The sequence below is a fragment of the Solanum tuberosum genome, unplaced genomic scaffold, assembly GCF_000226075.1.
Source record: "Solanum tuberosum cultivar DM 1-3 516 R44 unplaced genomic scaffold, SolTub_3.0 scf00055, whole genome shotgun sequence".
Lineage (NCBI taxonomy): Eukaryota > Viridiplantae > Streptophyta > Magnoliopsida > Solanales > Solanaceae > Solanum > Solanum tuberosum.
The window spans coordinates 662898-675113 of record NW_006238981.1 but is presented as its reverse complement, the minus strand read 5'-3'; the positions used below and the strand labels follow the sequence as shown (position 1 = coordinate 675113).

The 12216-nt window shown below is 36.7% G+C and overlaps 2 protein-coding genes across 2 annotated transcripts in view; both read right to left on the bottom strand.

The window, feature by feature from the left end:
* The window catches only part of LOC102602351 (FKBP12-interacting protein of 37 kDa), a 7850-nt gene extending 3752 nt beyond the window's left edge, over positions 1 to 4098 (bottom strand). Inside the window, exons 1-9 of the mRNA XM_006344383.2 lie at positions 3934 to 4098; positions 3779 to 3821; positions 3643 to 3704; positions 3255 to 3325; positions 3119 to 3155; positions 2301 to 2388; positions 1821 to 1885; positions 1651 to 1728; positions 904 to 951 (exon numbers count right to left, since the gene is read on the bottom strand). Of these exons, the coding sequence (XP_006344445.1) occupies positions 904 to 951; positions 1651 to 1728; positions 1821 to 1885; positions 2301 to 2388; positions 3119 to 3155; positions 3255 to 3325; positions 3643 to 3704; positions 3779 to 3821; positions 3934 to 3960 (519 nt within the window). The 5' untranslated portion in view covers positions 3961 to 4098. The remainder of the gene's footprint in view (positions 1 to 903; positions 952 to 1650; positions 1729 to 1820; positions 1886 to 2300; positions 2389 to 3118; positions 3156 to 3254; positions 3326 to 3642; positions 3705 to 3778; positions 3822 to 3933) is intronic.
* Positions 4099 to 5063: 965 nt separating this feature from the next.
* The window catches only part of LOC102602023 (notchless protein homolog), a 9281-nt gene continuing 2128 nt past the window's right edge, over positions 5064 to 12216 (bottom strand). Inside the window, exons 4-13 of the mRNA XM_006344382.2 lie at positions 11534 to 11659; positions 9945 to 10072; positions 8366 to 8565; positions 8023 to 8086; positions 7449 to 7559; positions 6079 to 6216; positions 5814 to 5956; positions 5680 to 5734; positions 5546 to 5602; positions 5064 to 5465 (exon numbers count right to left, since the gene is read on the bottom strand). Of these exons, the coding sequence (XP_006344444.1) occupies positions 5382 to 5465; positions 5546 to 5602; positions 5680 to 5734; positions 5814 to 5956; positions 6079 to 6216; positions 7449 to 7559; positions 8023 to 8086; positions 8366 to 8565; positions 9945 to 10072; positions 11534 to 11659 (1106 nt within the window). The 3' untranslated portion in view covers positions 5064 to 5381. The remainder of the gene's footprint in view (positions 5466 to 5545; positions 5603 to 5679; positions 5735 to 5813; positions 5957 to 6078; positions 6217 to 7448; positions 7560 to 8022; positions 8087 to 8365; positions 8566 to 9944; positions 10073 to 11533; positions 11660 to 12216) is intronic.

The window sequence follows — 12216 nt, the reverse complement described above, 5'->3', positions numbered from 1 at the left end:
ATTCCCCCCCCCCCCCCCCCACCCCCAAAAAAAAAAAAAAGGAAGAAGCTAACTTACAATTTACAACCCTAATGATATCCTATGTGCTTTTCTAGCATACTGAGTATGTTGGGAATTGGTAGGGATTCTACTCATTCTAGAGCCTTGAGACAAGCACTAGTAGTGTTAACACAGGAATTAAATTATTTTATTTTTTTTATGACAAGGGAAACCCACAGCCGCTACCATTTGGGTGCGCACAGGTAAAACTCCGTTCCTATGCAATAGCTCGCAAACCCCACAGGAGAGGTAACCCGCACTAGGCAAGCCCGGTGCGACGAACTTGACCCAGAAGCAAACCCCTTGCTTTTGCTGGCAAGGGGTTTCGAACTTGAGACCTCCTACATGGAAGTCCCAAGCCCAAACCACTGGGCCACCCCGAAGGGTACAGGAAATTCTCAGGCTAATATATGTAAATAAGGTTGATAGCGGATGGAGTAGGAAGTAAGATTCTGTAACTAGAATTAGCACCGGCAGACAATTTTATTATTTAAGCAGAAGGCATAAAACTAGCAAAGCAACGACCAAATGAACCAGAACAAGCAACTTACTGTGTGAAACAAAAACAAGCTACATACAACACATACAGATTACACACATAGAACTCTTTTTTTTTATGACAAGGGAAACCCGCAGCCGCAACCCCTTTGGATGCGCACAGGGTAAAAACCCCCGCTCCTATGCATAGCTCGCAAACCACATAGGAGAGGTACACATAGAACTCCTTTTTAAAGGAGCAAATTGGAAATAATCACCAAAACAATTGAACAGCAGGGAATAACACATAGACATACTCTCTCAGTCTCTCTCTCCCTCCTTTTTTTAGGGTTTTAAACTATGAGTAAGCAAAGATACTACTATTACCTGCATAGATGGCGGCTTGAGTTGAGCTCTAAGGTCCCGAACTGCAGACTAAAACATTTACCAGTAGGAAAAGTAAGAAGAAAGAATTAACCAGCACAAAGTAAAGAGAAAACAATGAATTGGATGTACACATTTAAAACAAAGGCAACTAAAGATAAAGATAAAGATAAAGGAAAAAACACCCAATACTATATGCTTTACAAAAAAGGATTTCAAAAACAACACACTCAACATTCAGCAACAACATTCCATTGCCTTCTTACTCACCCTCACCCCAAAAGAAGAAAGATGTGACATCTGATCAGAGGTCCTGTCAAGGATAAAACTAGATTCTATAACATAAGGGCATTGCTAGTATTGATTAGATCACAGATCTCTTCAATTGACAAAATTGAAAATGAAAGATCAGCTGACCAGCAGTAGGCTTTTGTTTACGCTAATATGTAAGTTGCAGGCTTCATTGCACACCATAAAGACAAGAGATTTTCTCAGAGTAAGGCACAATTTACAATTGGCAACTCAGATAGCATCGACAAACTCAATTTCCAATTTCTTAGTGAAAATCAGTATCTTTTGCTTCATATAGTTTTCTTGCACGGTTGCACCACACAGTAAGATAACATGTTTAAATATCCTGCTCAATTTTGTTGAGATAGCCGCAAAAAAAGAACAAATTGTATACAAGATAGTTCAAAATTAATATATAATAGATGCAATCTATCATTTGAAGTCCATGGACAACTTTACCTTCAACTCTGCGATCTCCTGCTCTCTTTTGGCAAAAGTTACAATAAATGCAGCCTCCTTTTTCTTTGCTCTTTCCAACTACAGATTGCAAAGATGAGATAATGATTAGAAAAAAATTCAATGATATCTTAGGAATGACCAAATGAAGAGGAATAATCAAAAAACAAAACCTGTTCACGCAATGACTCCTCAGATGATCTGAGGTTCTGAAGATAACTGACCACAAACTTGGGTTCTGCAAATAAGAGCACAGGTAATTCTCTTCATTGGAAAAAGTAACTCACTCCATCTCAATTAACATGAAAGATCTTTCCATTTAAAGGGTGGCCCTAAATGTTGAACATGATTCATAAATAGCAGAGGATTTCAAGAAATTCAACTTTAAGCAGTGATGTGATGGTGGAAGCCTCACACTAGTCTACTATTCTTAAACAAACAAGTCAAACTTTCCCATATAACTCCAGACCCTTTCAAAACCATATCATCTATCAAATGGGACAGAGGGAACTAAAATATGATTATTGTTTTTTTAATGATTTATGACTCTCAAACATACAGCAGCAATGGGGAAAACACGAAGATCGAAAAAGACTAGAAGAAAAGGAACAGGATTTTAAGTGACTGTACAGAGATGCTAAAAGGGACAATACCAGGTGTCATGCCAGGAGGTATGAACAGCTCCTTTTCAAACGCAGAGCGCCACTTTTGTATTTCAGATTTTGCAGATTCAAGTTCTGTCTGAAACAAGATAGGCAGTTATAAGTTTAAAGAGATTTCAATCAAAATTTTGGTCATTCAACAGCATGATTCAGGCCCCATTAAGTGTGGGGCAGTTCCACAAGGCCCCCACACAAAGTTTGAACAAATTAGCGTTAGCATAAGAATCAAGGAAGGGGTGTAAAACATCAAAATGAGACTTCAAACTGTGAACTTAGAAATCTTAGCCCCTCGGAGATTTTAAGACGTATGAGTAGCAGAGTCAATTCAAAAGAGAAGGTTGGAAACGGAAGACCAATTTATGCTGATGAAAGATAGGTAGTCAGTAAATCATCACCATCCAGCCAACATGTTAGCTAAAGCATATTATTATCTGATGAGCAAAGGAAGAAAGACATTTTATCCTATACCACGAAAGCATCTAAAATAAATTTAAGAATGATTTGAGTGAAGTATCAGAGAAAACACAAAACAACTTCCCATGAAAGATACTACATGTGCTTACTTCTAAAGCTAATTAAAACCCTATATAAACATTGAATATTAACTGAGAGAAAGTAAGATAATCCAACATACCATTCTTATCAAAAAAAAAAAAGATAATCCAACATGAATATTTCAAGGCTCTGATAATTAATATAAATATTTAAAAAATCATACAACATGAATGCATAATGTTGAAAAGGAGGATGATAGATTACTTTGGATATAACCATCGGAAAAAAAAACAAAAATGTAAGATGATAAACACCTGAGATGATGCTAGGGTATCCTTACAGTCCTGTAGACTGCAATAACAAAGCACAAAAAACAGTGAGAAAGTGACAAACATAAGCAATTAAATCCAAAAACGTTCACAGATGTGCAACAAGCATCCAATACCATACCTCTCGCGAAGAGACAAGATCATCCCTGTTGCTGCACCAGGTGCTGTTTCCTCTACTTTCAACAAATTACCCTAGTATTGAAAGAGGTAAATGATAAATATTGACTTAAACTGCCATGCTAATAGTCCCTATGACTCCTATTTTTCTAGTTGAAAAGAATCACAGATCAGTCAAAGAAGTTAAATATTCTTGAAGGATTTAAATCCTTGACAGTATCAAAAAGGGCTCTTAATTATGTTACAAAATTCATGATGTCTGAAAAGAAGCATATCACATAAATTTTAACTTAGAGAGTGTTTATGAGCAACCAACTACCCATGTATCCCATGATTTGTTTGAAAGTATAGCTTACAAGACAAACTTAAATAAGAGTAAATAAGCAAAACACCTTTTTAGAGCCAAAAATATCGTCTTCATCATCGTCAAGGTCTCCAAAGCTTCGTTTGGTACCTAAAATCACTTGCAATCAAATAATATACTCAAAAGCTTGCAGTAAAGATGACAATGGCAAAGAATTAGCAAACCTGAACGCCTAGTGGCGGCAAAATCTCCACCAAAATCGAGGTCCTGACAATTCCCCAAAACGAAAATTCTTCAACATTATAGTATAAAGGAAATAGAAGTAATTACTATTAGACAAGAAAACCCTAAAAATTGAAAAAGGAAAAAAAGAAGTTACATCGTCCATGTGATTATGAGACGCCATTGATGAAATTAATTGAACAAGTTTAAAGTACAATTTGGAACCCTAAATTTGTTGAAGACTGAGGAGGCTTCAGTGAAGAGAGAAAGCGCGGAAGGAAGAAGGATGGTTTGCTGAATTCGGGTTTAATTCCTAATTTTGCAAAACCGAATTTATTTTATTAGACAGATAAAATCAATTGGCTAATTTATAATCAATTTGGATTGACTTAAAAAAAAATAAACTCAAGGTAGAAATCAACTTTTTCTAAAGTCATTTTAAATTTATTTTAGGTTATTTCTAACCTTTTAAACACTTTCAAAAGCTAATAATGCTTAAAAATAGGTTTTATCAATTTTAAGTCAAACCAAACGTATTCTTAAACAACATATTCTAAATTCTTTTCTTTTTCTTACTATTTTCCTCTCTTTTATTATTTCCAAGTCAATAAGGCATTAAAACATTACTTTAACCATTTAAAACTCGAGTGAATTAAATCATTTTTTTGCTTCAAAATATATTGAATTATTCAAATATGAAAAAAAATGATATTTTATATAGTGACAAAATATTGAATCACTAAACGATGAAAAATAGGACTAAGTCAAGTTCTTTTTTTTACTTCAAAATATATTTATGAATTCAATAGGTATATATTTTTAACATTCTACTTGGTGGTAAAAATTAAGATAGCTAGAGATGATAATTTAAGAAAAAAATATAGGATTGTAACTTTGAATATTTCTTCAAAAATTCAATATGTATGGAACTTCGTTATATATTACAACCTCAATTTTTTTTGTAAATAATCGTAGCATCTAACATGTTTGTTCATACTGCATCAATGTCAAACATATAAAGAATTACCAAAATCATTGGGTTATCAAAAAGTTGTTTCCTTACCTTCCCTCCCCTCACAAAGACCAGGGGCATTTTTAACTCAAAAATTAACGTTAGAGGCAATTAAAATCCAATAACTGAGTGAAAAATCAACGTTAGAGGCGATTGGAATTCAACAAGTGAATTTGATATTCCAGCTTGCACATACATTTTCAGTTCCAATCTAGAGTGTGTCACGATTTGATTAGACTGAAACAACTCTATTGTGGGAAATTGTACGAAGAAACTTTATAAAGCCAGACTTGTAAAAACAAATTGATTCAATTAAGCTTCGGTGAACAAGAGGAAAATAACTAGAGAAGACCTTAACTATCTACCACTCTTATCTATAATTACCTCAACCAAATCCCTAAAATACAATATAAAGTAGGAATTATGTGATTAATGGCTGGTAAAAGACTCACTTATATCATTTTAAAATAATAAGAATGGTGATTACTACTTGAATTACATATTTTATATCTAATAAATAAAAGTAGGGGCCTTGAATTTCCAGGGCTAGAAACAAGAGCTTCATTGGCATAGGGGTGGAGTCACCCTTGTTTCTATCCCATCCATAGCTTCAGAACTCTGTCTTTACCACCAGATGCTACTTTTTCGCCGTCTGGACTCCAGTCAACCGCGAAAACCTTCCAAGTTCAGAGATAGACAAAGTTATCTAAAAGTTCTGTAGAGAAAGAGACTGAAAATGCCTGTGGCAGAAGCTTACCTCATCAGCATGGCCGGGAAGGTCTTGTTTCAATTTTTTTGTCCGGATATCCCAAACCTAAATACAGACATAAATAGTTTTCTTAATGACTTGTTTTTAACAGGACAAGAACCAAGAGTAATGCAAACACATACCTTCAAGGTTGAATCTTTGCTCCCACTCAAAAGTAGCCTGCTGTCAGCTGACCAGCTGTGCAAAACACAAGGATAGTAACTAACAGTTGACTGTTAAAGTAACGGAAGATTTGAGTTTTATGGAAAATTTTAACCTTATCTGATATACAGGTCCAACATGGCCTCGGAATGCAGCAACAAATTTGCCTGTGGTTCCATTCCATAATTTCACTGACTTATCGAATGAGGCACTTGCTATCCATTGACCATCCGGAGAAAAATAAACGTGATTAACCAGCTGCAAAAATTGAAATTCATGGTTTGATGCTTAGAACAAAAAATGAAGGCCATGTTCACCGTCAAAACACACATGCACATGGAGAAAAACCATTCTTTACAGCACAGAAAGATTGTTATAACCTGTTGATGACCTGTCATGCGAGTTTTTGGGTGCTTGCTGACAGCAGGCTCCCATAGAAACATTGTGAAATCATCTGATCCTGATACCAACCTCTCCGGGGCATTACCTCTCATTTTGTTGTACCTTTCAAGTGCTACCTGGCGATGAAACAAGAGCAATGTTAAGTACTGTGAGGATGGAGAAATTACAATTTGGAGCAACTAAATAGCATCAAAGATTTTCGTTCTTCTTCTTTTGCTCTTTGCCTCTCGTTGGTGTATACTCTTGCCCTGCCACCTGCTAAATGAGAATATGGGATTCTTCGAGATCCACAAGATGTAGGCATGCATAATCTCAGTAGTTGAGGAAAGCGGAAGGCAAAAGATAGAAGAACCCCCTAAATTTTAGGTTTAGACCCATTTCAGTGAAAGACACCCGATTTAGTTAACTTCCATCTGAGTTCCAAGAGTCAAAACAGTGAGGTTCTTTTTCTCTATATGTTAGAGAGGCCCCCAGCTTTTGTACCTTTCTATTTGTTGCCATCGCTTTCCTATCAAATCCTCATATATATGCAGAGCTTATGTTTTTGTTGATCATCAACAGAACTGAAAAGATAGATTTATCCTTTTTCTAGCTGGCATCTCTATTAAGGATCTCTTCGGTCACCCTAGCTTTTTAGCAAAATGTAGAAGGTACAACAAAAGGAGGCAAACAATCTTGTACGAATTGCTTAATTGAGAGAAAATCTCACCTCTGCAAATGTTTCAAGTACTGAGCTGGCACTCACTCAAAAAGGATACAAACAATCTTGTACGAGATGCTTAATCGGTAGATATCTCACCTTTGCAAATGTTTCTAAGGACTAAGCTGCGAGTTCCAAAATTATACAGCCTACTATTGCTCTAAAAGTTTACTATGTTCACTATTGTGTCAACATCTAGTCTCACAAGAAAACTGAAAAAATAGTTGCTAGTTATTATCTGACATTGAATTTTTTTTATAGGAATGAAATGGGTTCAAATGATAGCTAGGATCATATAGCAGACTACAACGCGCTTGGAATTGAGGCAAATTCATCAAATGTCATACTGCAGCACTCCCAGACTGAGGAGGTCGTTGAACTAGCCTAATGGATCATGGATGAGATGAGCTCAGCTTGTATATTTTTGAACATCAAACCTTCCTGTGACTTCTCACTCTCACCATAAGTTTTGAGTTATTATACAAAAACATTTCACGCTTCCACAGCAGAGTATCTCCACAAGGATGTGTGGGGGTGAAGTCTTAATTTAATCCAACGAAAGTTGATAGAAGTGAATCCTTGCAATATTGAGGGCAGATTAAATTAAGCACATAAGAAGCTTTGGGACTAGGAATACCAAAAGATTACCTTTTTCATTTCCTCAGGAGATGCGAAGTGTTTATGGGTGTGATCAAAAGCTCCACTTCGAAGAACATATTCAGTGCTCAGTGCTAGAGAATTTACCCAATGTCCATGACCCTGCATAGCATGAAATGGTAGGAGCATAAATAAGAAACTACCCGTCTAGTCATAATTTCCAGGACATCTTACTCCATGGGAGGCGAGAAACTCCACTTTTCATATATGCACATCCACTAGCTTCAAAATCTATAGGAGTACACCTATTCCACCTTAGACCGAGTGTTGCTTAAAATGAAATACAATGATGCTCAAAAATTGTCCACATGTCACAATGGACTACAAAGACAAATGATGGTACATCACAAGCCTCACTTTTGAGCAGCCAGAAAATTTCCTTTCTACTTCAAATGTAAATTGAAAGAAAGCTTCACAGGGATCTCAAGGAAATACACAAAGCCCACCAAGCACATACCAACCTCACTGAATACACTATACAGGTGATGAATAATAATACAAAGTCACGGCACATGCATGAGAGCAGTTGAAAAGTCCCACAATAATCAAAAGTTATAGACTTCACCTTCAATTCACGTATTAGCTTCCCCTGCGTGGTTTCCCATACCTTGATTGTACAGTCCTGAGATCTGGAATATGAACTAGCAAATGTTACTAACACCATATCAAAGATATCTTAAACTAATAGCTAGGTTCAACGGCTCGTTCTCTCTCTGTGTATACACACACACACACCGCTCCCACACACAAAAAAAAAGGAGAGAACTATGCACCAAAGGAAACAGCAAAAGTTCAAGAAATAGATACATCAAGTGGGCCAATCACAGTAAGTTGATGCTCGCCACTGAGATCAATATACTACACAAATGACAACAATCTGTGAAGTGAAATGCTTTAAAGAAATATACCCCGTGTATATAACTCCATCTCCACCCCATTTTACACATGTTATTGCAAGTGTATGGCCAGTGAGACAAATGAGACACTTCCTTGTGGTAACATCCCATATCCGTGCATCGCCATCTTTACTTGCACTTACAAAGCGGCGACATGGAGCACTGAGGTGTACAGGTTCCCAAGAAATACCAGTTATCCATTTCTTGTGGCCCTGCAACATGGTAAGGTCAGATCAGACTCTTCAAAGAGTTTCTCCGAACTCACAAAGCAATACAGCAAGTCAAAACGAGCCAATTACTTTGGCATCAGGGACAATTATTTTGACAAAAGCAACAAAGGGAAGATGTGCATGTCACGCAAAAATCCACGACTTAAGTCAAGAAAGACAGAGAATAGAGGACCTAGGTGTAGTTTCTTAATTCAATTAATTCAAGGCCTCTTTACTTGTATATCTTCATAGGGGTATATGTAGGTATTACGAAATAAGAATAGAAGATAATGTCAAAATTAAATAGGAAGGAAACATGAAAAGTTTGAACTGAGCCACTTGGGAAGCATTCAGCAACCATAATTTGACATTGCAGACACTCATAGTCTGAAAATACAACTGAAGTAATCAATGATTGATCAAATTATGCATATACATCCTGTGGCATCTACTTTGCATGGTTCAATTGAGGATTCACCTACACTCCGAATTCTAGCTACCAACAAACATAAGCACATTAGCGAATAATACCACCTATAGTGGGCAATAATGCTTAATTCACGATAACTCTCAAGTTGGCAGTCATGAGCGTGAAGACTTTCAAACATCTTTCAAGAGCTCGAGGAACTTTTAAGAGAGCCATCCAAGAGGATTTGAAGGCCGACAATATGCTTAAATAGTTATTTACAAGGCGCAAACCAAGACTTATGGGATTTACAAGGCACGAACAAGGCCCACCTTCTATATGGGATGGTAGTACAAATGGTGGGATAACATAATCCCAGGATTAGCTAACACCTCAAACCAAACATGGGATAAAGTTAATCCCAAATTTAATCACGGGATTATTATCCTTATCCCACTACTAAACATCCCATTAGTATAAATAGTTGTCATAAGGGTTTAGTTCATTAACTATGTTTGAATTTGAATTTGGATGATTGAACCTTGTGAGCGTAAAAGGGAAGAACCCTAGTATCTCTCCATTGAACCTCCTTAGATTCTCTAGGTAACGATTTCCATGAATGAGTTCAATTCTCTTCTCCTACAGATTAAATCTAGTAATTGACTGTTAATTTAAATTATTAGATAGTCCTTTCTTCCTTTTTTTGAATAAAAAAACAGATATTCCTTTCTTTCTTCAATCTACTCCTATTAAAATCTTTTCTCCTTAATTTTCTATCAAGCTCTTATATGTTTATTTGAGTTCCTTACTTCCTTGAATTTGGTTGCTATCACTTCATACAATAGACAGCAGTTAACGAGGAAAATGCTGTTTTAGCAGGGATCTTGACCCATAAAGCCTAGCAGGCAAAAACACATCAAAATCCATAGTTCTACAATCTCAATAACTATACAAAAACAAGTCTGAGATGACTTACAGTAAGCGGATTCCCTAAAGGCTTCCCAGTCTGAAGGTCCCAACAGATAAGTTCTCCAGCCTTGCTTCCACTAACAAGATGCTTACCATCTGGCGACCATGCAACAGAAAGAACCCAATTTCTGTGCCCTGAAACAAAGAGGATATATAGAGTCACTATTCATTCATAGACATTATTAAACACATAAAGGGAAATATTGGTAAGACCATGATTCGGCAACTTTGGCAAAGGGAACAAGCAGCATTGACTGGGACCTATCTTTCAGAAGGCTATTGAATGACTAGGAAGTAGATAGAGTGGCTTCTTTCCTGGGAAAATTGGGGGGAATCAATCTAGTAACAAATGCACCAGATAGAGTTATTTGGAAGCACAACAAGGATGGCAAATTCACAGTAAACAGTGCTTACAAGAAAGGCATACAAGTTGGGGTTAGAGGCTACCATCATCACTGGAAGAGTATTTGGAGGGGATTGACCCCGCAAGTGAAATGCTTCACTTGGTTAGTCATCAAAAGAGCCTGCTTAACTCAAGAAGTGCTGCAGAAGAAAGGAAGCAACTAGTCCCTAGGTGTTTCCTGTGCAATTTGACTGGGGAAACAAACAATCACCTATTTTTACATTGCAAATTCACTGCACAGATCTGGGAGCTGTTTCTCAACATCACATGCTGTAGCTGGTCTATGCCAAAACACACCTCGGATCTTTTGAAGTGTTGGATCAGAAGAGGGGGTAGCAAGACTCAAAAGAAGTGGTGGAAGCTAATACCATCATGCATATGGTGGTCAGTGTGGAAGGAAAGAAATGGGAGATGTTTTGAAGATAGATCTAATTCCATTCACAAAGTAAAATGGAATTGTTTGGTATCTTTACTTTTTTGGTGTAAACAACTTTGCATAGAAGATGTAGATCAAATTATAGAATTAATAGGGAGCTTGTAATTTCGCTTAGGGCTGTAAATTTTGAAGGTGGCCAGCATGTCCTTAATGCTGAAGAATACAACTTTACCAATGTTCAAAAAAAAAAAAAAAAAACAAGCAGCATTGACAGAATTATATGCTTTAGAACAGAAAACCTGTTTCTTTTCACTTTTCTTTTTGTTGGGTAGCAAATGCAATATATTTGGTTATACAGGTAGCTTGCAGACTCATAACTAGTATTTGATGCTGAAATTTCAAAAATGAAGGAAAGAACAGGTAATCCCTGCAGCATTTGCGGCATAAGAATGGAATAAGCAGAACTTTACAGAGAAATAAATGACCTCACAATCCAATGTTAAAACCACTTCGGAAAGTTAACATACAATATCATCTGACCAGATGCATGATAAATGACCAGTGCCTAAGATGCATTCAAAGTAACCAAACTAGGATTTAAACCAGAGAGTATGAGAATGTTAAGGGAGGTTCAAATATCCAAGTATTAATCCCAGCATATTAAGAAGTTATCATTCTCATAAGTGATAATCAGCTACATAACATCTTGTAAGAGGATACACTTAAAGACCTTTATCATTCAGTTCCTATATTTTACGTAAGATGATAAATGAAAAGCTGAGACTGCAACTGATGCCTATGAAACTTAGATTCAAACCTTGACATGTAAACAATGGTGTCTGGGTATTTAGATCCCACAAACGAACTGTAGTGTCACCAGATCCACTTGCCAACTGTCGTCCATCAGGACTGAAGGCAACTGAAAGAACAGCTTCAGTGTGACCTGCAAGCACAAAACCCAAACTCATTAAAGCAAATGTGAAGGTTCCAGGGTGAGATGAGCAGCTGTCAAGTACAATGTAAAAGAAAGATTAAAAAGAACACCAAGCAAAGATATACAGAACACAGATAATGACAAGCCGAGAAATGTCACTCAGTCAGTACAAAAAACAGAAGCGCATATGAATTGGTTGAGATCACCGACAAACAAGACTAAATAGCTTATTGCATGAATCAAATGCCTCTCAGGTGGAAAATAAAATCCTGACTGTAGAACATATCAAGCATAGAAGTTCATGCAAGGGGGTTTTCACATTCACTCATAAACATATCAAAACTCCATTGTTTTGGCAACCACCCACCACCAACACCATTTATTTTTTAATCTTCAATACCTTTCCCAAAATAATGGAAATGTCAAGGGGTAGGTAAAGAGGAGGATTTTTCTCTTTTTGTGAAGCCAAACCAGATGTTTCTTCCCTGATATGTTTCTCCATCCTGTATTATATCCCTCTTCTGGTATTATTGTTCATGCTTTGCTACCCCTCCCCCCCCCCACCC